The following is a 25,574-nucleotide window of genomic DNA, read 5'->3' on the forward strand; positions in this document are numbered from 1 at the left end:
CCCAAAATGGTCATAGTGGCTAAAACATCCGTGCGGATATTCCTCCATGCTTCTGACATGTACCATAGCTAATTAGCTACCATGAACCAACATGACTTAAGAAATCCATATAAAGAAAGCCCAGATATCCACATCATTTGAGCCTGTATCCAAAATTCATGTTCCTTTTTATGAAGCACTGACTCTTACATAGGTTTTGTCTGACTGCTAATATCATAGTTCATCTGCCAATCTAGCAGCTATAATTGATTCATGTCACACATGTATAAAACCTACAATCAATTGCTCTTTTTGTTTTCTAGGAGCATAGGAGTCATCACCTACATACTGTAAGTACAGAATTTGATCCACTTGTATGGAACAGCTGTAAAAGTTGTAGAAAGCTAGTGAAAATCAGCTCTTCTCATCAGTCCCTTAGGGAAGGAGCTGCACAGCAGGAATGGGGCAAGGGACTGATGGACAAGTGATCTCCAGAGGCCTTTTAAAATAGAGAAAGCAAAGAAAATTAAGTGAAACTAAAAGAGAGGCGATAGGACCAATGACCAGCAAATGCCTCTACATAGGACCAGAAGCACCTGTGCCTCATGTTTTTGGGGGTGGGATTTTCAAAAGTGGTCACCAAGTGTTGGCCGACCACTGCTGCCATTGATGTCAAACACCCATCAGCTTCAGTGGGAACAGAGTTAGGCTAATACTGAGCACTTTTGAAAATCCCACTTAAATCTCAGCCTCTCTAGCCCTGGGGTTCTTCTGGGTGGGCTCAATGGGCTACATGCTGCAGCCGTTACCCAGAGCTCCCATTGGCCTCGTTGGGAATTTTGCATTAGCAATCTTTGCAGCATCAGGCCCAACAAAGATAGAGACACTTAAAAGAGGAATCTCTTTCTGGTGGGCAAAGCAAGTGGAGCAGAATTAAACACACCCACAGGCCATGCTGAAAGCTTTTGGTTTGTTCCCTGAGCTTCGACCCCGCCCGCTATAAAAAGGGCTGTAAGCTGACAACATAGCCGGGATGCTGTGAAGTCCCTTATGCCCTGGGGTACAGTAAGGGGCACATGGATACAGTCCGAGACACATTAGGTAGCCCACCAGCAGCTAAAGAGCAATTCTAAAATTGTCCAGATCCTTGATCTTTATTTGCATTCCTCATGTCATCAGCTGATACATCTGAACGTGATAGGACATCAATGTCTTCATAAATTGCTATTTACATCTGTTTATAGATTAATGGGAAGGGAGACTGGATGTTGAGAAGAAACAGGTTAGAATGCTTACCCTGTGATGACAGTAATGCACAGATAGTCAGGTGTTCTGAGAGGCCTTCACCTTCCTCTGAAGTGTCGCATACACAGGCCTTTGCTGGAGGCAGGATAATAGAGGGAGTGGAGCAGTACTCTGTTCCAATAGAACAATTCTTTTCTACTTATATACCTTTGCTCTGTAGAGAGATAGAAGCATTGATTTTGCTTTTGCATTGCTCCATCTGGTTGAAATGACCTAGAAACCTTCTGCAACAATAAGTTTGTATTCAGAGATGGGCTTGCCCCATGAATTCCAGATCCAAATTTCCCCAAACTTGGAGGTGGTTCAGAACAGGAGTTTTCTCTGACCCATCTCTACTTATATCTAAAATCTCCATTGGAAAAAAAAAGAAATGCAAACAATGTATCCCTTTAGATTACTACTAATCCTGGCTCTGTTGTATTGCAGTATATTTGGGGTGTGTCATGGATCCACAGCATTAGTGCTATACCCCCAACTTTGGAACAGTCTCTAGGACAGTGGTTTTCCCCTTATTTACCATTGTGGGCCACATCAATACTAACTATGGCCATGAGGATGTTACATGGGCCGCCCCATGCGCTGATTGGGCCGCAAGTTGAGAACCACTGCTCTAGGAGGAACCCCTTCAGTGTGCCAGACCTGCTAGGGGTCTCCCTCTTCCTCCAAAGTAAATCAGATGGCTTCTCCACCTCCTTAGACTGGATCTCTGGGCCTGCAGCACTCCTGCTTCATACCATGAGCTCTGTTCTGTGAGTCCAACCAAGATAGATTCCTGGTAGAGACTTGTACGTTCTCCAGGGATCAATATATGTCCGCTAGCCTCTGTAGTGACATTCAAACAGTGTTGTCAAAACAGTAGGGTTTATTAGTCAACTGGAACATAGCATAGGAAGTCCTTAGGTTAACATACAGAACGGTACTTAAAGAGTAGCATAGAGTACTTAAAACAAGACCATTCTGGTCAGCCCAGAGCCTAGCTGAGCTCTAGTGAACTCCATTGTTCAAGGTGTCTGTCTGTCTCTTTGGTCAGATACCAGGTGAGAACCCTGACTCCTTCCAGCAGCCAACTTTTACCCCCCCAACGCACACCTCATACCTCCCCAGCTAAGTTCCGTTTCAGCTGTGCAGCCATGCAGCTGCCTATTAAGCCTCACGCAGGGGCTCAGGGCTGCGGTGGGGAGAAGTGCCCCTCTCCACCGGCCCCAGCGCAGACCTGCCATGGCAGGGAGAGGCGCCCCTGCCCACCAGCCAAAGCACGGACCTGCCGCAGTGGGGAGAGGTGCCCCGCCCTCGGTCTGGCCCAGCCCAGCCCCACTGGAGCCGCCGCAGCCAGGGAGAGTCGCCTCTCCCCTGGCCCCGAGCTGCTGAAGCAAGAGAGGGCAGGGGAAGTCCTCTCTCCCCACTGCAGACTGGGGACAGCCTGCACGCCAAACCCCCATCCCTGGCCCCACTCCAGAGCCCACATCCCCCCCCCCAACCCTCTGTCCCAGCCCTGAGCCCCCTCCCACACTCCAAACCCCAACCACATGAATTTTATTATGTGCACCAATAGGAAGGTGATGTGTCTCACAACACCTCCATATTGGTGCACATAACAAAATTCATTCCGCACATGGACGTAAAAAATTAGGGGGAATACTATTCCCCAGTCCTTTGTTCTCGAGCAGGGGTATGTTGCTCAGTTTCCCTGCTGAGAGGTAGGGATGTCTGTCTCCCTCTGGGCTTTCGGTTGCTAGGTGTCAGTGTCCTGGTATTTGGATATGGAGACTAAGGCGCAGACAGCTAGGTGACATTCATATCTGCCTCTCTCAGGCCTGGTCTACACTAGACAAGTCGGTCAGTTTAACTACATTGGTCAGGTGTGTGAAAAATCCACATCCTTAGTGGCACAGTTAACCTGACATAAATCCTTTGACAGCATTTACAAATCAAAAAAATCTTACCCGGTTCTTGTGAATATATATTCTCCCCACCCTAACAGTAGCTTCCAGAATGGCTAATACAAGTAGCAATGGTTAACATAGTAAACAAGCATAAAAACAGTAGCCCTCTGTAAAAAGGGATGGAGACGATTGTGTGAGCCCTTGAATGGGTGGGGTATGACCCTGCACACACTATAATACTTTTAAACCCATTTTGTATTTTTCTAGAGTTGTTTCTTAATTTTATTGATACTAACTTCCGTTGATACCGTACGGTGCCTCTCATTGTAAGGAGTCCCAAAATGCTTAACGAACGCTGAGTGTATATATACCATCACCTACTGTAACACACATGACCACGTTCTTATGGACACCAAGGTCACTGCAGGGGTCAAACCCAGGTCTTTCAGCCCCAGGAGCACGAGCCCCTACCATCAGAGCTAAAGGAATAATTAATTTAGTTCTAAGTAGTAAGCTGTTATCATCACTGGGGCCAGCCTCTTGATGGAGACATAGAATCATAGAACCATAAGGTTAGAAGGGATCACTAGGATCATCTAGTCTAGCCCCTTGCCAAGATGCAGGATTTCTTGTGTCTAAAGACCGTCCAGGACAGATGGCAATCCTGTCTCTTTTTGAAAACCTCCACTGAGGAGCTTCCACGACTTCCCTAGGCAGTTCCATTGTCCTACTCTTCTTACAAGTAGAAAGTTTTTCCTGAGATTCAATCTAAATCTGCTATGCTGTGGTTTGAACCCATTGCCTCTTGTCCTGCCCTCTGTGGCAAGAGAGAACGACTTTTCTCCATCTTTTTTATGGCAGCCTTTCAAGTATTTGAAGACCACTATTATGCCCCCCCTTAATCATCTCTATTCCAAACTAAACATACCCAGTTCCTTCAGCCTCTGCTCATATGGCTTGCATTCCACCAACTTGATCACCTTTGTTGCTTGCCTCTGGATCCTTTCCAGTTTCTCTACATCCTCATGATTACTCTCATAGAGCCAAGGTCCTAAAGCAGCATTTATACAGTGCCTTTCAAGGATCATTTAGTGATTTAAAGTTGGGAGAGAATCATCTCCATTCTACGTATGTACAAACTGAGACATGGAGAGGTGAAGTGACTTGCCCAAAGTCACAAAGGACCAATACGACACACAAATTGAGGGGACAGTGGATGGGAGGAGAGAAGCCAAGTGCCCCACAGTATGATTTTGAGGAAAGGGAAAAAATATGGCCAAAGACATTATGGCAGGGATTCCCCAGCTCTGTTTTGTATCCACTGGTGGGCCACAAAGAGCTGGCTTTTCACGTGTTGCCTGCTGTCCTCCTTGTTTCTAGCTGACTGAAATGGAGCAAAGGGACAAGTGGGGGATGAGTGAAGAGCGTAAGTAGTCAGAACAATTGACTGTAATCAAATAGGGCAATACTTAGGGAAGTATTTTTAGCTCTTCGGTGCTCTAATATTACCTTCCCATGTCAGCAGCTGTGGCAGTTCTGGATTGTTACATGGCAATTTCTCTGTTGAGATTTGGTCCACACTATGAAAGCGTTTCGGAGCTCCCTGTTTTTGTGCATAGTGCCTCCGTGTTTCTCGTATCCTCACTGAGCAGACGTAATCACCATTATTAAGGTGTAATGCAAAAGATCCTTGGTTAGTGTGACAGTGTTGGATGATAAAGGCCCACTGTGAGCAGAATCACTTAAACAAGCAACGTCACTCCTCCTAGAGCTGAATGGTTTGCTGCATTTCTGTTTTGAACCCACTGCATCCTGAACTTCCACTACCAAAGTCCAAACAGGGGAGGCAAGAATAGTAGTACTATTTTAATGGGATTAGATCAGTTTCCTTAGTATAAAGAACACTTGCTGGATATCTAACTCTCTTGACTCAGCATTCATGGTATTAAAAAAGGAACTCTAATAGAAGTGCTTTAACCCCAGGTTTTTGTGTGATTGAGGTAAATATGAGTCTCAGATGAAGGATGTCAGTTATATTTGAGAGAGATGCAAGGCAGGCTCACAGCCCTTTCCATCTAAAAGATTGCTGAATGGTGTTTTATGAGGATGATGACTGCAGTGTATCTTTGCAGTTTTAAGCATGGAACTGAGCTCTGATAGAATTAGCTCTTCATGTTCTATTTTATTGCACTGTAAGTCCCCTGGCTTGTCCTGCGGACTAGTTTTAATCAATGCCATGTCCTCTTCCCACCCTGCAGAAATCAGGGCAAGGCCACAAAAATCTGAGCAATTAATTTTCTCTATTTATGTGGACCTCTTGGGCCCAACTCTAGGTGCACATTGTGCATAGATGCTTGCCAGTGAACTGCAGGCGGAAAAACAGCACAGGGCAGGAGTTTTCCCAAAAAGCCTACAGAGGGGCTACTGAACAGGGCTTCCTTGATGGGAACTATGGGGGGACATTCCCTGACATAGCCTGTGAGTATCTGTGTGTGTACCCCTGATGCATTCATAGCAACTGGACCTCTCCTCCAGTGCGGATTATTCTTACCCTGGGGGGCAATAGCCTGTGTGTGTCTCAGGGATGGGGGTGTCTGAGAATAGGGTCTTTGGTGTCGCACATGGAAACACATTAATGCTGCTTTTGTGAGTCTGTTTTGTAGCTATATATATGGTGACGCAGATTTGAGCCTATTATTTCCAAATCTTCTTGGCTGCCCTGAAAGAGAGACCCACATTCTATCGTTGTCATTTCACAATCTCAGAATCACATCAAAGTAACTTTATTTTTCCCCAATCAAAACATGATCTTCCTGTCTGGCCTGTTCAGGCTCAGTGGCGCATCCCCTTTCCTTGGAGAAACGAAGCAGGAAACTCTCGCCAACATCACAGCCGTGAATTACGAATTTGATGAGGAATTTTTCAGTCACACCAGTGATCTGGCAAAAGACTTTATCCGGAAACTCCTGGTGAAAGACACGCGGTAAGTGAATGTACAAAAATGGCTGGCTGCCTTTCATGCCACCCAGGCAAAAATGAGCACACTGAGCAGTTCAGAGTTTCATTACAGAGTTGGTCATTGTCCCAGAGTGAGGCATTAAGTACAGGTGTATTGCTGTGTCCCTTGTAAATCTCTATATACAGAGGACCTACAAATATGCCCTATACCAAAATTCACCAAATGTGCCAAAATTTGGCATGCATTTTCTTTCACCAGTAGGGTTGGATTTTTTTTTTTTTTTTTTTGGTAAAGTGCAAATTACTGGAGTTTATTGGGTTTTAGAAGCTGCCCTTGTGTCTGGTAATTTTTAAATGTTTTTTTTTATTGCCTCTAATGACATCTCAATTCACATGTCCTGGGTGAGTGTGTGTGTGTGTGTGTGAATTAGAGAGAGAGAGAGTTGATTTTATATTCAGTGTTTCAAAAGCAGCTGCTCTGCATGGACAAATTCAGACCGGAAGTAAGACATAAATTTTTAATAGTGAGTAATCAACCATTGGAACAGGAGTGGGTGGGTGAAATGCTGTGGCCTGCGTTGTGCAGGAGGTCAAACTAGATGATCATAATGGTCCCTTCTGACCTTAGTATCTATGAATAAAAGGGGTCTGGTGGACTCTCCATCACTGACCCTTTTTAAATCAAAGTTGAATGTTTTTCTAGGAGATCTGCTCTAGGAATTATTTTGGGGAAGTTCTATCAGCCTGTGCTACACAGGAGGTCAGACTAGATGATCACAATGGTTCCTTCTGGCCTTGGAATCTATTAATCACATGCTAAAGCCTGCAGATTGGCTTGCAGAGATTGTCAGGAAACTAGCTCCTGTGTGTTCACTTGGAGGCTTGTGTTCATCAATCTCAAACCTCCAGAGGGACACCCTATCTACTCACACCTGTAGGCCACCATTTTCTCTTCACTGTCCTAACAGAGTCCATCATTTGAGGCAGGATGGCTCTTATCCCTGGTCTGTCGTGGATGTTGGATAATTGCTCCCACATCCCAAGCCATTAGGAACCTTCTAGGAAGTGAGATGCACTCAGCTCGTACCCTTTATTGCTGCAAACTCCTTTCTCTTCAGTTGTCTTTGTGTCAAATATGGCCCATTAACTCTTGTGCATCAGCTAGGTACACCTGGCACTTCTCTAGCAGCTATATGGGGCTTTTCTCCTACCTCGTGGTGATTAGGGAATCAGAGATTCTTTAGCTACTGCAGTAGGGATTATAGGAGAGGGATCTCTGCTTCTGAAGTTTTTTAATGAGCTGGATGCACCAAGACTATCTTGCCACACTTCCTGCACTATGTTGGGGTGGGCGGAGGGAGGAAAGGGCATCCTTGTGGGTTATGTGCTGCTGAGCCCTCTGAAGAGTCTATTAGTACTAGTGGGAGTGGTCATTGGTTGTCCCCTGAAAACAGAGTGGGGGCCACTTGCAGAAAGGTGTGGGAAGGCAGGTCACTAGGGTGCCCTTTAAAGACATCTGGGGGAGAAGGTAAATAATGGGGGTTGTTGGGAGAAGGATGCCAGCTAGGGTATCTGTCCAAACACATCAGCAAACATTTCTCCAAACTTCAGACCCCAGGATATGTTGGGATATGTTAGAGCCTGATGTGAATGTTTTGCACAGGTTTAGCAAGTGCCTTTCAAGCACGGCAGATCAGGCATATTGATATCTGTGCCATAACCAGCTGTGAAGGCAGTACCCTGTTTATGTCCATCCTGCCTGAAGGTGATAGTGTACTGTTTGCAGTGCTGCTAGGGTGTAGGAGAAAGGGAGATTTTCTGATTTAGTACTGAAGCATCCCGCCCAGGAATACTGCTTTCAGGACGCAAGAGCTCCAGGGGTGACTTAATAGCTCGTGCATTAAAGACGTTTTTGATTACATTAAGCTTATATCAATTGATATAGAGAAAAAGGCAGACCAAGTGTGTGCAGGAAGAATTCACTCATTAGGCACGTTAGACTAGTAAGACAGAACATATCATGAAACATTAGTAGCGTTTCACCTCTTTTTAACAGAACAATGAGAGAGGGAGAGATTTTGATTGTGTGGAAATGAAAATTAAGTAGAGCTGACAGCTCTGCTGTGGGATAGCACTGTATTAACACTGAAGACAGAAAACTGTGTGTGAACCCTTCTGCCTGAAAGTTGTACCTCACTGTAAGTAATCCTGTCACTACTGGTGACAGTGTTATAGATACAAAGTACAATATTAAAATGTTGGTTCATAAACACCCTGAAAGAAGTGTATGGTAAGCAGCTTGGCTCTCATTTAAGTCTGTGTTTCATTGCAGGAAACGGCTCACAATTCAAGAAGCTCTCACTCATCCTTGGATAACGGTAAGGCCAAAGATAGTGACAGAATATGGGTGGTGATTTTGTAACAGGTGAACATTTGCTTCAGAACAAACTAGTACAGAATTTTTATGGGAATTTATATTTCCACACAAAAGGCTATGTGCCTAAACGGCAAGAGAATTCATCATGGTTACGGCTTTCAGAAATCAGTTTGAACCAGACAGTGAACCTTAGCCTCTCTATGTCTCACTTTCACTTATGAGCAAAGCAGGGAGAATACTCCCCTTCTTCACAGGTAAGTTATGAGAAATAACTGGCTACTAAACACTCTGAGATCCTTGAGTGCAAGACAAACAGTAGTAAAAACTGCTTCAATTCCTTCCAAAATCTTGGATTTCTGCAAGCCTTAATTATGACTTCTGTTATTACAGTAAACGCCAAAGGAGAGGTGACTGGACTATAAATAAATCGGCATACAGTATTCTGTATTAGAACACAATTTGTATTGTTTTCATCTCTACTCAGTGTTTGCATGGACACAAACCATACCTCTCGTGTAGTGCTTTTGGGTGTTAAGAGCTGACCACACCAAATGTGAAAACAAATCAGCTCCCTCAAAATGTCATTGGTGTAGTGAGCTAGTAGCTGTCTGGATTTGCTTGGTATTTGGATTTGTGTGTGTGTGTTGTTTTGTTCTAAGCAAAGCTTGCCTCCGTAGATAAATCTCTTAATGAAAATAAATTTAGCAATCTCAGCATGGCAAATGTGGTTGTTTAAACACTGGATCGTTCTAATTTTGTTATGTATTGTACAAAACATTGAGTGGAGTGTTTTCAGGATTATTTTTCCCCCACAAATGTTGATGGTTTTGCAAATTTAACTGCACAAACTGTAGCATGCAAATAGTTCACGGCCCTTTAATTTATTTACACTTGTCCCATGTGAATGAATGCTCAATGCTTGTCACATTACCCCTTTTATTTTAATCAAATGCATGAACAATGACTGGAAACGACGCTTCTCCCCAGCATTGTGGAAATGCAGTCTTGCATCCCTTGTCTGCTGTGTAGAGTTGAATTTGTGCAATATCTTGCAATCTTGATAAACAATCAGTAATACTGGTTCTTCTGTCTGAAGACTCACCAGTTGATAGAAGAAACAAAAGTCCAAGAAAACAAGAAGGCTGAGAACAGTCAGCTGAAGACAAAACGTCTGAAAGAGTACACCATCAAGTGCCATTCGAGTATGCCACCAAATAACACCTACATCAACTTTGAGCGCTTTGCCCGGGTGGTAGAAGACATTTCTCTGATGGAACATGGTTTCAGCACTCTGGCTATGTCCCACGATTCCCTGCAGGAGGACATTGATGCTCTGGTTTCCATATATAATGAAAAAGAAGCTTGGTACAAAGAAGAAAATGAAAATGTGAGACACAAGCTTTCACAGCTGAAGTATGAGCACCGTAAAATTGAATCCCTGAAGAAACATATTCAGGATGACATCAAGACTGTAGGTTCTAGTCTTGCAAGTGTCACTGGGAAATACATTGATCTAAAGTCTCAGTATGAATCTCTGAGTCAGGAACTTTCTGAGGAACTTGCATGGATCCAGGATTTAATGAGTAGTTTTCAGCTGGAGAATGGAAATGAAGCACGTGTGAATGGAAACTTTGGCTCTGTTTTCAACAAAGATATTAATGAATCACTAATGGAGCTGTTAAATAGATCTTGCTGTGAGGAATTCCTTGCAGGCTTGAATCTTGATGTTGCAGAATCAAGACAGTAATGTTGGTTAGTAGGCAAAAATCTTCATTAGAACCCCTTGCTGTCTGTCTGTCTCAACGTGCAGCTGTAAGAAATCATCTCAGTGTGTAACTTCAGCACAAAACCACCGCCTATGCATTAAAATAGAAATATGGAAATGTTGCACAAACTATTGACCAAAAACTTATACTCTGAGGTGGTTTTTGTGCTGATGTAATGACCAGCCCAGTTTCTGAACCCTTAGAATTAGAAATCACTTTGTTCTAGGGCACGTGTAACCCTGCAGTTATTCTGTACTAACATTATAATAATATGGAAACATACAGGTCCTGAAGATTATTAGGTAATTCACTTGAAATGAAAAACTATGTCACTCCTTTTTTAGCATGCTTTGAAGTCTATAAAATCACCTGGTAGCATTCTTGTTTGGATGAGGGCAATAGTCTTGCAGACTTGCTGGGGATAATTCTGCACAGCAGATCATTAAAAACACTTATGAAGGTTATTGCAGCCCTTTAAAACGGAGCAAATGATGCAGTGATTTATCATTTCACACCATGAAAATCACAGCTAATGAAGGAAAGTTAAGGTTATTTTATAGGCTAGTTATTCAGGGTACAGTCTCTCTTTCATTATCATCAGATGTTAGAAGTCCCCAAACTGTGGGACATGCTCCCCTAGGGGGGTGCAGAGGAATGTCTGGAGGATGCAGCTGGGGCTCAGGCTAGCCTCCACAGGGTTTGGGGTAGGAGCGCCACCCCGCCCCACCCCAGCTCTGCTCCTGGCCCTGCCCCCACGCCCAGGTCTCTGTTCCCAGTGGTCCAGCTGCTGGTCAAGTGCCTGGGCCCCAGCTGCCGGCCTTGGCCCCAGCCTAGGCTCCGTCACTGACCCCGGCTGTGGCCCCAGCCTTGGCCCCCTTAACCCTGTCAGCGTCCCCCTCCCAGTACAGCAGCCCTGCTCCCAGACCCAGCTTGGAGGCGGGGGGGGCACGGACAGGGGTAAGGGGTGGCCCGAGGCAAAAAGTTTGGGGACCAGTGTTAGATCATTTTTATTTCTTTAATGTGAAGTTCTTGCCATAAAAACAGTTACCTTATGTTTTATGTACCAGAAATATTTTGTTCGAAAGACAGAATGATAAATCTGTAATGGAATGATTGGAGAACTGTGTATGTATATTTTGCTGTGGAAAATTATTTGTGAGGATGATGATCCATCAGGCAGTGTCAATAGACCTTTGACTTTTATTCCACAATAAGAAAGGTCTCTCAAAGGAAACAATTCATTGACTCAGTGTGGTAGAACTTGAGACTGGTGTGTTTGTTCCAAAGGTCATTTTTGAAACTTACAAGAAAGGAAAAGGAAAAAAAGTCAATGTTTAAACAGAATAATGCACCTTTTTCCTGTGTTTCAAAGGAAAGGTTAACTGCTCGGGCTGTATTTATGTGCACAAATGTAACCATTTCACGTTTTGGACACAATAAATAGTCTCTTATTCAGGATGCTGTAGTCTCTGATGGGGAAGTCTGTGACTGAAATAGGATATTTAAACATCTACTTAGTGAAGTAATTATAGGGCCAGATTCTCTAGCTGGCTTATGGCTCCTTTGTGAGGCTGAGGTACTGCAAAGGGGCTGTAATCCAGTGGCAAATGCCCTGCAGAGAAAATGAATTGGGGCATCTGTACCACAGTTGTCACACTCACACTCCACACACACACACTCCTCCTTTCTCTCCCTCTGCTGCCTGCCACTTTGGCATGAGGGGTGTGTCGTGGGTCAGGAGGGAGTGTGGTGGACCTGTGTGTCACATGGCAGTTCTAGACTAGCATAGGTCCTTTCAAGGAGTCTTTACCAGTGGTGCAACATAGAGCTGCCTGGAAGCCCAGAGAATCAGGGAGTGGGAACTTGACCATGCCATAGCGGGGTCCGATGCAGGAATCAAACCCATGTTTTTAATGACCTGACATAAAGACTGCAGATTGTCAGAGAATATCTGCATGGCCAGTTCTGTGATGCATCTAGTGGAAGTCTCTTGGGGCCAGGCCCACAGATTTGTACAGGGCCAGCTATTGCAATGGGGCTGATGTTGACTGGGCCTTTGTGCACTACCACAATACAAACAACATGATCAAGCAAGAAATCCCTCCCCCCTGGGCTCTCTAGCTCTGGCATGGGCCATGAGAGAAGAGTCAAACAACAATGTTTGCTCTCAGTGCTGCTTCTAGCAGCCCATTTGGAAATGGATGCAGTTGCTTTCCCAAAACGGGTAAAAGTGAGAGTCACTCTGTATAGCTTCAGGCAAACTCTCCAGTCTTAGTGGCCAAAATCCCCCTTTTCAGATAATCATGCTCTTAACAAAGAAGAGGACAAAGGGAGAGATGACATGTCAGACTTTTCTCTTTGTCCGCCCTTGCCCTCCCCTAAAAAGCCCACTCCTCTGTTCTGGAAAAGCTAATAATTTAAATGTAATGGGCTGCTGCTCATAAGGTTATAAGAATAATCCTGTTTATTATTTTTATCTACAAAGCACCAATGTATTCTCATTCAGTTCACAGAGAATGATAAATCAGAAAGTGCCATGTTCTCATAGTGACTTTGGGAGACTAGTGAAAAACCATGCTTAATGTATATATTTGTTTTACACCTATCTGAAGCACAATAGCTGTGTCTGGTGATGGGCAGAAAATAGACACGCACCCTATCCTGAGACACATTCTACATTAGACAGGATGGAAGTAGAATTTTCAAAAGTTTCTAAGTGACTTAGGCACATAAGTGACATAGTCTTTCAATGAGACTGAGGTTGCTAAGTGCCGAAGGCCCAGATCCTTAAAGATATTTAGGTGCCTAACTCCCACTGAAATCAATGAGAGTAAGGTGCCTAAATATCTTTGAAAAAGGGACTCAGGCTCAAAAGTCACTTAAGTGCTTAAATGAAAATTTTACCAAGGACCTAATAAATCTTATATCTCGTTTGTAATTTTCAAGGGTGCCAGAGGAGGGAGGGAGGGAGGGGCCCAACTGCCATTGAGCGTCAGGCTCCTTTGAGAGTCCAAGCCTAGAGCTCTGCCCAGTGCTGCACGGTACGTTGAAGAGGCCACTGTCCAGAGGGACTAGACAACTTTTTCAGAATCTAAGTTCTCTTCCCCTCATTTTGAAAAATAAGAAAATCTAGTAAGATTCAAAATCTGGAGAAAAGACCCTCAATGTACAGAATCTGTCTGCCCCATTTCTGGCCCCATATTTCTGTCCTTTTGGATTATCTCTGTGTATGAATGTACCAGCACAGAACAGAAGGGACATTAGAGCAGGTGCTCTGCTCTTTAGCATGTCTGAGGCTAGTATAATTATGACCCACTCCTCAAGGCCTGTGCTTTTTTCATGAGCTGAAGGAGGACAGTGCTGTACCACTCCTGAGAAAGGAGCATGTCCAGCTGAGAATGACAAGATCACAACTTTGGAAGGTACTTAGCAATATGGGGCAACTGATTATTAACAGTCTGGAGTATCAAAAAACTAATTATTTTGGTGGAGCTTCAAGGGCTCTGCCATTGAACGAGCACTTAAATGTTTTTTGACGATTATTCAACTGACATTTAACAGGGACATTTTGTAGGTCTAACCTGATTTCTCACCAGTCTTTTTGACTTAGCACATTTGTGGCATGCTGCCTAGCCCCTTATAATGTGGGAAACTGACATCTCATGCTTCAATATCCAGGGTCAATTGTGCACAGATGTTGTCTATCTTTAACGGAGATGGAGGGCAGGCTGATAATTTCAGCTCCTTTCTCTCAGAGGTATTGACATACTTTGTCATTGGAGATGAAATCGCAGCCTCTGTATTTATTTGTACAGGTTCCAAAGCTGAGGACAGTTTCGGAGAATGATGGGAAGCAGAAGCAGTGCAAATGGTTCAGGTGTTTGCCATTAGGCTTTAAACATTTCTCTGTGCAACAGTGAAAGTTGTCCTGGATTTCCCACAAAAAGTGTTCTTTTTAGAACTGACATTTTCATATCCTCTTTTATAGAAAAAGTACGGATTTAACACGCGGTCCTATTTATATGGCCTCCCTGCCCTCTGGTGGCCCAGAAGGGATAGGATCAGGTATTGGCCAAGACTGAAGAAAGGGTTGAGTGGTGGTCTGCTATACTATGGTAAATCCTCTGGAGTTTTTACATTGATGACCTGATTATCAGAAGTGCTGAGCACTAAAAGGTTCCATTTGAAAGGGATTTGTGAAATCTCAACCCCTCTGATGATCAAGCCATGACTATCTAACAAGAAAAGGAGTACTTGTGGCACCTTAGAGACTAACCAATTTATTTGAGCATGAGCTTTCGTGAGCCACAGCTCACTTAGCTGTGGCTCACGAAAGCTCATGCTCAAATAAATTGGTTAGTCTCTAAGGTGCCACAAGTACTCCTTTTCTTTTTGCGAATACAGACTAACACGGCTGTTCCTCTGAAGACTATCTAACAGCATATCTTCAAGGTGTTACATACCTTTTGTCTGTTGCATAAAAATATTTGTTAAAATCTTAGAGCCAAAGCTGAACAACTTGCACTTAGATGCTGCTGGCTCTGAGGTTGTCCTTGGGCTGACAAGTATCTCAGAATACATGTGCATAAAGCTTTAAAACTCTGAGTCCCTCATTGATGCTGATGTCCTATGGCACCTCCTTGCTCTCTCTCCCTTTCTTATAAAGATTCTGTAAAATACATCAGCAGACGGGCTACAGCCAAATTGCAGAACTATTGACAAGAAAAGATGTGGTGTTGTACCCTGTTATAGGTGTATTGTTTAGAACAGTGTTGGCTGTTTAACAGCATTATAGCTTGTGTGAAAGAGAATCTGTCTGCTCAACAATATTACCAGTTTTCTGACAAGATGTTTAAATCTTTGAGGGTGCACTTTCCATTCTGCTCTGGTGCTTCTATTTCCTTGTTTGTTTCATTCTCGTCCAATTAAATCTAAGCATTTCTGGATCTCCCACCACCATAACATCTACTTACAACATAAGTTCCCTGGACCCCATTTACTGATGTAGCATGTGTACCATAACTGATATTGAATGTCAGCTAACGTTCTCTCATTTTATTATGAGGAGTTTGGGAAAAGTTCCCATTTTTAGTTTGCACTATTTCATGAAAATGATACTTCATGACAGGCCTCATGCAAGTGAAACCTATGTATTCCGTTACTTTTCCTGTTCAGTTCTGAATCGAACCTATTGGTTTCACAACCTAAATGAGCACCTCCTGCAATCCATCTTAAATAACTGTCCAGTTCTTGTAATGTGAATCACTTCCAGTTGAAAGCTATCTTTGTTATAACTTTGTTCTTATGTCCTGTTTTACTGATCAGCAAACCCCTCATAGTTATGGTCTATTCGGGTCTTTGCCATTGCTTCAGCATGCTACTGACCTACTTCCTGGGTCAGCGGAGAAGCAGCACTCTTGGTGCGTTACAATTGGATGTGTGAGTAGCAGAGGACATGTAGATAGATCTCTTTGAAGTTTCTCAGTATTTCTTGTTCATATGTTATACATTCTCCAGTTTCAAAACTGGATTAACAAGTCCCTCAAAAAGTTATTTGTGTCTATAAAGTCTCCCTGTGCCGATTGGTAGCACGAAACAGCACTGTCGAGGTGGGGTTATCAAATCCTTCTGGTAAATAGTAAACCCAGTAAACTTACACACCAAAAAGACATGCTGGGGGGAAAAAAGAGGTACGAAATTAGGGAAAGGTTCACTCTGAACTTTGGCTGAAGTGTATCTTTCTAAAGGGCCTAACATGGAAACCCTAAATATTAACACATCCAAAGCTAGAAAGCTAGGATCTAGATCTGAACTTTGTCACTAGGGCTCATCTCTAGAAAAAGCTGCGTGCATTAAAACAGAGAATCAGGTTTAGTGATCACATCTTAAAATGTTTGTAACATTTTATGTTCCCCTTAAGTGGAGATTATCTCTCCTTTCACCTCTTTCATCACATAAGCCCATGTGCAACTCCTTGCATCTGATTCCTCTCGCATGCACCCAGAATCCTATGCAGTTGTTTTGGACCACTAGGATTGGTACAATGTGAAGCATCTTTATGGGGGACCTCAATGCAAGTAACTGAATAAACTAGTTTCAGCAGAATACCAGAGAGAGGGAATGGGAGCAGATAAGAGTTGGTTGAATTCCTTTGGGGACATGGCCCATGGGTTAAGAACCTCTGAACTAGTGTAATGCAAAAATTTCCAGATTGTTTAATAACAATGATTTGGCTTTTGGGGGGCTTACTCAGCTTTTCCATTGTTAGTATTTCATTAGTACACTGGGACTGATATAGTTCCCTGATTTCTAAAGTACTAGTAATGACATCAGTAGCATCATTTCCCACCCACCTGACAGTGTACATAGGGAAGGATCTGACATGGCTGATTAGCAGTTGGGATATTGACTAAGCCCTATGGAACCTCTGAAAAGGGTATTATTTTTTAAAGGGAACACTATCAGGTTTAAAAATCATATATTTCTTTTTTTTAAAAAGCAGCTTTTCTTAGTAATGTCTCTGTTAAACACTTCAGATCGTTGATCATCAATCTAATTTGCCCTTCACCATCTGTGCTGTTTACTTTTAGCCTCACACTCAGCTTGGACAATGAAAAAAGTACACTCGTCTGTTTCCCTTTACCCTGGAGGAACTAATAGTGACTTTAGAGTTAAGGCTGAACTTAGATTTTGCCTTTGATGGGACCTTAAACCCTCTCAGGAGTTGAAACAGTGGCTTGGCTTTAAAAAGCTAAACAGATACAGAATGCATGTCAGAGACAGGACACTGAAGTAGATGAACCACAGGCCTGACCTGGTATGACAATTCCTAGCTCCCTATGACAGATGTTCAAGTTAATACTACTTGGTCTGTCAGCACCATGGATTGTGAGGGTTCCTTATGCACTTAACTATGGCAGCTGGATGGAATTAATTTTAAACCCTCATTACTTCCAAAGGGGTCAGAGGTAGAGCCAGGCAACCTGTTTCCCTTCCTAAAGGGCCTTGACTAAGGAACCCCACAGGGTTCTGTTCTATCATCATTCCAAAGCGACACTTGTCAAAACCCTGCGGAAGGCTGTGGAGATACAGGCTAAAATGTCATCAATATGCTGACAACACCTCTCCATCTCCTTCTCAACAGCCCCTGCTGGAGTCCTTTCCCTGCTCTCCCAATGCCTTTCAGAGAAAGGGGCTTGGATGAAAGCCAGCGAACTCAGGCTCAATGCAGATAAGACACGGGTGCTACAGGTCGACAGAGGGAAGCGCTCTGAAGAATTAGCACAGTCAAGAACTTCTCCCTCCGCTGAGCACCTCTCTGCCATCCTCTCTCTGGTTTTTAACTCAGTTCAGTGTGTAACTGACAGAAGCAGAGTTATGTTTACTTTCTGTCCCTAGGGAAAGCTAAGCAATCAACTTGTCATCTCTTGTGGCACCTTAGAGACTAACCAATTTATTTGAGCATAAGCTTTCGTGAGCTACAGCTCACTTCATCAGAGCTCACGAAAGCTTATGCTCAAATAAATTGGTTAGTCTCTAAGGTGCCACAAGTACTCCTTTTTGCGAATACAGATTAACACGGCTGTTACTCTAAAACTTGTCATCTTTTGTCTTCCAGCCAATGGACAAGCGGCAGGCCTTGGTGAGGCGAGAATCTGTCATTAACTTGGAAAACTTCAAAAGGCAATATGCCAGAAGGAGATGGAAGGTACGGCATTGGGACATTAATACTGATGTGGTAATACTTACTTACGCTGAGGGGCTTTGAGGGTAAGTTGACATTTGCATAGTGCTTTGAAGGTGTAAAGCACTATCGCTGTATTAAGTATGCTAGGGATTTCTACATTGCAAGTGTCACTTAATTCTCATCTCTCTCCTCCCCCAGCTCTCTTACAGTATTGTCTCACTGTGCAACCACTTATCTCGCTCACAGATGAGAAAGGTCTCACTGATGCAGGATGAAAGTTCGGTAGGTACATTGAAAAAACGAGGGGAAAAGGGAAGGGAAAAGTAACCATTTTACTGTGAAGTGAATCTTGCTCCCCTACCTTGGGCACCTAAGGTCCAAAAAAATCTGAACTGCCATGGTTCTGGGTAGTCAACCCATGGAGAAACCAGACCATGAGATACTGTACCTTTTGTGTACCCTGGGCCATTGCTCCAACAGTGCTATCTGCGGCATAAATGGGGAGCAAGGAGTGGCCAGTGGCTCTGCAAACTGAATTCATGGCCAAAATTATAATATGGGGGAGTAGTATGAAAGTTGCACTAAGTACATGGCTACCATAGTGATGAGCATGGTATCAAACCCTTAACTGAGAGAGGCGAGGAGGTGCAGTTGCTCTGTGCTGGGTGGGGAAGGGGGGATTTCATCCCAAACCCTACTATGTATTGTAGTTCCCCCGTGCAAAGCCAAAATAAATGGGCTTTGCATAGGGAATGGAAATTTGATGCTAAGGGCAAATCTTGCACTACTGATGCCAGTGAGATTTTGCCGTAGACTTCAGCAGAAGGTTGCTATGTGAGCAAACATGGACTAAGGAAGCACTTGAATATAAAAGGTCTTATCTAAAATGGGAAAACCCTTGTGTTCAGTGGCTTCTCATGAGAGCACATCACTGGACGGTTTGTATTGCTTAAACTTTAGGTTTGCAGAAACGTGATTCGAAAAATTCATTAGGTTGCAAGTATAAGAAGCTTACGTATTCCTGATGCATTTTTGTCTAAGTATTCTATTCTGTATAGGTTCTTATACCATCTATAGTTTTTTAGTGGGTGTTATTTATTTTTTGCTTTATTATTTACATGCATTTTACCAGTCTCTATTTAGCCAAAGATAAAATAGGGGTTTCTGTCAAGCTGTTTTGACAGTGAGTTTTAGTCAATATAGAAAAATAGGAACAAGGATGTCCTGCTTTAGGGTCAGATCAACAACCCCACTACACACCATCTGCTGTACTTTGGCTGGGAGGTCACTTATTTTAGTTTTGGCCCAATAATCTCATCTGGGAACAGCCACCCCAAAGTGGACAAACCAGTCTAGAATCCTGTGTCTCGCTGTGGCCTACTAAATGTTCCAGTTGATGGGGAAAATGTCCATAATGCACCTTACACCTCTAGAGAAACTCAGTGATGTTTCTCTTCACACTACTGCTTATCCCCCCATAGGTGACAGATTAAGTATGTGTTTGCTAATCTATGTAGGAACTCTGTATCTCATTCAACAGACTGAAACATGGCAGCCTCTTTATTTCAGAGAAATTGTGAAAGTGACCAGGAAGAAGATCTTTCCCAAAGAAATGGCACTCATCTGAGGAAAAGCAGCATATTTTAGTGTATCTAGTATTCCACACTAGAGAGACACAGGAGGAAAACCTCACCCTGGCTAAAAATGCAGCCCTAAGAGCAAATCTGGTTTATGGTCAGATTCAGTGATGATGTGCTGCTCACTTTTCAAATTACACAGAGCACCTGCATAATATTTTTCAAGATCCGCTGAAAACTTACAAAACTGGGGAGTCCGGATTCCCTGAGAAGTGCGGCAGCACCGACACCGTCGGAATAATTTTACTTGTAGAGCTTTTCATTCTTCTTTGAATTCATCTGTGAACTGTGATATCACCTGTATCCAGAACATTGTGTTTTTACTGACATTCTCTTAAGTGTAGCGCAATTCACATCCTGAGCCACATATACGAATGTGCGTATTAATACCAAAGGATCAGCCTTTATGGCAGTGAAGCTGTTATTGCTTCTTAAGCAAACTTTTACAAATAATTTTTATCATTATTATTAGTAACACAGATACACACATCTGAGAGAGGTCTGCAATAATACCGCTATCCTTGTCATGATGAAAAGTCATCGTGTTTTTCCATTTTATCATCGAAGGCTCTAGCCTGATGGCACAGAACTGGCGTAAGGAGTGGACCTGAGGGAATTTTTTTTGCAACAAACAGTATGCATTTTTCAACAAACTGAAACTATTCACAGAATCAACACAAAGGGCTGCATAGTTTCAGCAAAAAAAATTTTTTTTCCCAAAGACTGAGATGCCATTGGCAAAAGACAGGGAGAAGTGGTGGTACCACCGTTGCTGTCTTCCTTATAAGCTTTAGCCTGGTGGTTAGGGCACTCATGGCAAACCCGGATTCAGTTCCCCCTTCTACCTGAGGTGGAGAAAGGATTTGAACTTGGGGCTCCCTCGGTGCAGAAAAGTGCCCTAGCCACTGGGCTATGGACTATTCTGATGTGGAGCTCGCTCAGTTTCTCCTGTTGAAGCAGTTTTTACAGTGTATAAATAATGAAATAGTCATTGGAGCAGGGATTTGATCTGGGGTCTCCCTCCTCCACTGGCTATAGAGTCGGTCCCATACTGTCTGCTTGGACCAATGACTATTTGTGCTTTATACTAGGGACCATTCTCTACAAATCTGTGAAAATAAGCTCTACACTGGTATAATTGCATCCACACTAGGGGGTTGCACCACTTTCACTATATTGGTTTCTAAGCCAATATAGTTAAATTGGTACCAAAGTATGTGGAGACCAACCCTTTGTTTTGGGTTTGATGTAGCTAAAACCACAAAGCAAAATCAGCTGAATTAACTGCTTGTTCTACAAAATTTCACCTGATTTGAACGGTTTTGTATCAGTCATCCCAAGCTAGAGATTTTAACAGGTTAGAGTTGCAAGTTTGTATTAAAACATAACACCAGGTAAATTTTGCCTGGCTTCAGGTTTCACTGTGAACATTTTGCAAAGCATTAAAAATCAAATTTGAGTCATAGCTTTATATCCGATTTTAAGTGGGGATAAAAACATGCATAGCACATGCATCAGGAAGAAGTATCCAGCATCCAGGAAGAAAGAGTAGCATAAGTGGAAGCAGAAAGGAAAGTGTGAAGGAAGAGGCACAATGGTAAGCAGGTGGGAAATTATCCATGAGGAGGAATGACTGAAAGGGATAGCTAGGAAGGGTAAATAAAGAACTGGGGAGGTTAGAAAAGACTGGAGGAGAGAAGGGAAAATAGAGTAGGAGGATTACAAAGGAAAGGGATGGAAAGCAGAGTGTTTCCACCAAATGTCAGACCACAGTCTGAAGCAGTTGATGTAAAAAATAGGCTACCTCATGTTCAACAATGCTGTAGACCAGGGCTAAGTCTATGGTGATCCTCAGCCTGTAAAGCCTTGTCTTCATTAGGATGAAAAAGTGTATTCTGAATTTGCGTTAGCAAACACAAGGTAAAACCCTCGTGAAGACCAGGCAGTTTGTTTGCACACGTTAGCTGGCTGAGGTTAAGACTACATGGCTATCTAGGGTTTATCTTGATCTGCTAACTCATTTTAAACTACAAGTGCCTTGTCTTTACTAGGATTTTGCCTTGTGATAGCTAATTCAAGTTAATATACCTTTTTTTCCTATTGAAGACAATACCTAACTGACCAATTGCAGAGTATCAGAATTATGCAGCAATCTTTTTATCTCTCATCTAGATTTCTACAGTACTTTCTTAGCTACTCTTGACTTCCCTTACCTTGTTAGACTTGTTCAGAAGTCTGATTCTAAACTCTTTGAGATGGAGCCTCAGATGGCATAACTTGTCCTAGCTCCATGGAAGTTAATGGAATTATGGCAATTTAAGACCAGCTGAGGCTCTGCCTCAGTGTTTCTACTGTGTTTCCGTGCTCTCTCATTAGCCTCAGTGACTGGCATTGTCTTGGTAGCTCCTTTTTCTTTTTCCCCACAAAGAAATAAGTGCTACATCTTTGTTTTTGTTACAAGTTGCTTCCAAAAATTCACTTATCACAGCAGTAATGCCTGCTTCCCAACAGTGATGATAGTGGAGGAAACGCTAGATTACTGAGAGCTAGAGAGACATTGTGCATGACAAATCTGAACCAGCACTTAGATACTATGCTGATAGGCCACTGTAGAAAAGTCAAGGGTAGATGATTGGAAATATGGACTTGAGCCTTGTTCGGAATATTTGTTGTAAAATCTGAGGTGGCTTCCCTACATTTTTTAAAAAATTAACTTAATTCTGCTTTGATCAACTGTTCCCTGAGTACTAAGCCTTGTTTTTAATTGAGGACAACTGCCTTCTGAGTTAGACCAGGTACTGCAGCAGCATCTGAACACCAGAATGGCATTGTGAGGAACGCTGGATCTGGCTTACTTGTCAGCATCACTTTGCAGAACAAACACTTCTCTTTGCACTTTTTATATTGAAGAGTCAGCCAGGTACCCAACAGAGCAATGTTTCTACCCATTTACTTCTTTGCTTACTCTCTGCAATTCTCTGTGTGTATAATATTTAATATCTCCCAAGTTAAGGTAAGTTTGCTAATGATTACAGTTTAGGTCACTAAGAATTCGTGTTTATTTCGGTGTGCAAGGAGTTTATTTTTGTGTTCACTTCCAGGAGAGGGATATTTCATGTATCCGAGCCACTTGGTCATATATGCATGTCCTTAAAACCATCCTTAACTATTTTACACTGTTTGTACAGCAGTATGTATTATATCCGATTCTTCATCTCTCTCATCTTCTAAAGTCCTGAGCTGTTATCACTTTTCTAATAAGGTATCCAGACAGTGAGTAATTGCTGAACACTGGCAACAATGCACCTATATCACATGGACCAAGCAAAATATCAATTCTGTTTTTATGCAGAATTCCAGATAGCCCAATTGACTATTAAGGATGAAAGGGGATTATAATATTACTTTAACATAAATGGTACAAATTCAATATTAAAACCTAGGTTTTGATAAATTATATTGTACAATCATACTGAGGACTTTCAACACTGTCCGTAGTGTGGTCATATGTTGTAATATACTACACTCAAATATATATATATAGTTTTATTAGCTGTTGTGCTGATATTTTAATGTATGATTGCATTATTATTATTGTTATTTTCCAGGTTCCACATCTTAAATTATATTTGCTCGTCTACTCACTCACCCAATTCCTCTGTGTTTACAAGCTAATGGAGACCAAGTCTTCAGTGTATCGTTCAGTTACCTATTTTTATATTTTTTTTACACATCAGCTTGTGTAGACTTAAACATTGGACTAAAAGTGAATTTGTACTGTAGTAATGGATAATAACAAGAGAATAGTGTATAGAAAAAGTATTTTCTTTTCATTCTACAGAGGAATATTTATAAAGAGAACACTAAAAACATATATTTGAAAAATCAATGGCTCCTCCACTTGTCTCCCAGTTTCTGAGTTCAGGATTCTCTTTGTCCTGTCCCAGGTGATGGTGCTCAGATTAGCCTGAGTTTGTCAGATGGGATATGGGAAATGAAGCTCTGGCCCTGAGATTTTGAGATAAGCAAAGAAAGAATTTAAAGACGTGCTGAGCATCCACAGCTCTAATTTGAAGTCTGCATGAACTGCAGGTGTGCAGCACCTCTGAAAATCAGGCCCCTGAGTCCTGGTTATAGTAACATCCTGGATTATAACATCTGACATTGCTTTGGACCCAGTCCTGTGAGGAGTTGAATGCACTCAGCTCCCACTGAAGTCAGTATGAGTTAGCATTTTTCAGGATTTTGCCCTTTAGTTTTGGCTGTACCCCTGTGCAACTAAGGACATGAGTATGCAGTAATAACCACAACCGTACTGTCACTCCCAGATAAACCAGCATTGCCCTCCTTTCCTTACTAAACTGTTCTGTGAGCCGTAGCTTCACATGACTTGTATGGGATGTGGCATTCAGTGCAAGGGAACCACCAGGGGGTGTTATAGGCAATACTCATATTTCAGCAAAACTATTTCCTGATCTTTTTTCAAATACTAATCCAATGCCTGTGTATATTTTGAAGGTTTCAGTGCAAACTCTAGTCACTGGTTTACTAGTACGTTTTACTATATTTTCTTTCCTCTCCACCTATGTATTCTGTTGGGGTGAAATTCACTCCTGTGCAGAAGGACCGGTACAAGATATAAGCACCACTTAGTTAAGATCTATCTAGAAGACTTACGTGGTGCATAGTCCTCATCCTGCTCTGTGCATAGGGGTGAATTTCACTCTTAATGATTTGGAATCTTAAATATAATTGTCCTTGTACAACAGCCTTGAGGTTTCCCCTTGATACTGAAAGTAGAATGTAAGAATGTACTTCATTATAATGATTGCACATATTACAGGACATGCCTCTTTGGGAGAAGATCTATATTTTTAATGCATTCCTGGCCCCTTGGGAAACTGAAGAAGAGGGATGCAATAGCCTGACTAAAGAATAAATAAATATTTTATTATAAATCAATTGACATAATATGGATATTTTATTATTGACACACCAGTGCTGTTTTTAACCTCTGTACCTATGTTTTTACTAGGAGAAATACTCAGATTTTTATTGAGTATCTGGCAAGAATACAAATTCTGTCAGAACGCATGAAATATATTTGTCATTCTGATTTGCGAATAAAACTTTGCAAAATATTAATGAGTGTAATCTCTTTATTTCCCTGTGCATTTGTATTAATAGAGAGGGAAAGATGGTCCAGTGGTTAACTGGGATGCTGGAGACTCCGTTTTTAGCTTTGCCACAGGCTTTCTGTGAAGCCTTGGGCAAGACACTTATCCACACTGTGCCACAGTTCCACACCTGTAGAATGGGGATAATAGCACTTCTGTACATCACAGGGGTGCTGCAAGGATAAATAAATTAAAGATTGTGAGGCGTTCAGATATTACAGTAATGGGGGCCATATAAATACCTGAGAGAGAGAGAATTTAAGAATTTTTCTGCTGTGCTGCTGCCATATTAGAAATGCTATCAGATGCTCTTCCTCTGCAGTCGGTCAGATTTTTACCTGAGGGTAAATGCTGAATAGAGCTGTGTAAAGCTGCTGGAGTTTCTGTCCATTTTGCAAACCTGGGGGCAGGATGTTTATGCAGCAGGGAAATGGAGTTGATCCTAAGGGTCTCAGAAGCAAGTGTTACACAGGTCCTATGATGTCAAACATAGCAGTGCCAGCAGACAGCTGACAAAGAAATAGCAACAGCGCAGGAGGAGGCTGACGCACTAAGCCTGCTGGGCTCAAGACGTGGCATGGAATGCAAGAGCACTTACGCTGCTGGCAGTCTCGGAGGAGCAGACTGATTTAGGGTCCCAGTCAGGTTGGAGCTGCAAGTGGCAGAAATGTTGCAACACTGCAGGCTGGTGCATTCTTCTACTGTCTGCTGCAGAATGCAGCCATTTGGAGAGGGGTAGGGCTCAGAGGATGTGAAATCCCAACCCCCAAGTGCCAGTGCCTAGAGGAGTTGCCTCAACAGTTGC

At 42.6% G+C, this 25,574-nt stretch overlaps 1 protein-coding gene across 3 annotated transcripts in view; it reads left to right on the top strand.

Moving 5' to 3' along the window:
* Positions 1-24,737, top strand: part of DAPK2 (death associated protein kinase 2) — a 90,734-nt gene extending 65,997 nt beyond the window's left edge. The window contains exons 7-12 of one of the 3 annotated variants that reach the window (XM_048867342.2): positions 303-329; positions 5,998-6,150; positions 8,458-8,503; positions 17,887-17,976; positions 18,154-18,237; positions 23,201-24,737. In XM_048867342.2, the coding sequence (XP_048723299.1) occupies positions 303-329; positions 5,998-6,150; positions 8,458-8,503; positions 17,887-17,976; positions 18,154-18,237; positions 23,201-23,338 (538 nt within the window). In that variant the 3' untranslated portion in view covers positions 23,339-24,737. Of the gene's footprint in view, positions 1-302; positions 330-5,997; positions 6,151-8,457; positions 8,504-9,598; positions 11,727-17,886; positions 17,977-18,153; positions 18,238-19,524; positions 23,142-23,200 lie in introns of those variants that run through there. The other 2 variants (XM_048867343.2, XM_048867341.2) reach the window with 2 other exon arrangements.
* Positions 24,738-25,574: the final 837 nt, after the last annotated feature.

Source organism: Caretta caretta, chromosome 10 (assembly GCF_965140235.1).
Source record: "Caretta caretta isolate rCarCar2 chromosome 10, rCarCar1.hap1, whole genome shotgun sequence".
Lineage (NCBI taxonomy): Eukaryota > Metazoa > Chordata > Testudines > Cheloniidae > Caretta > Caretta caretta.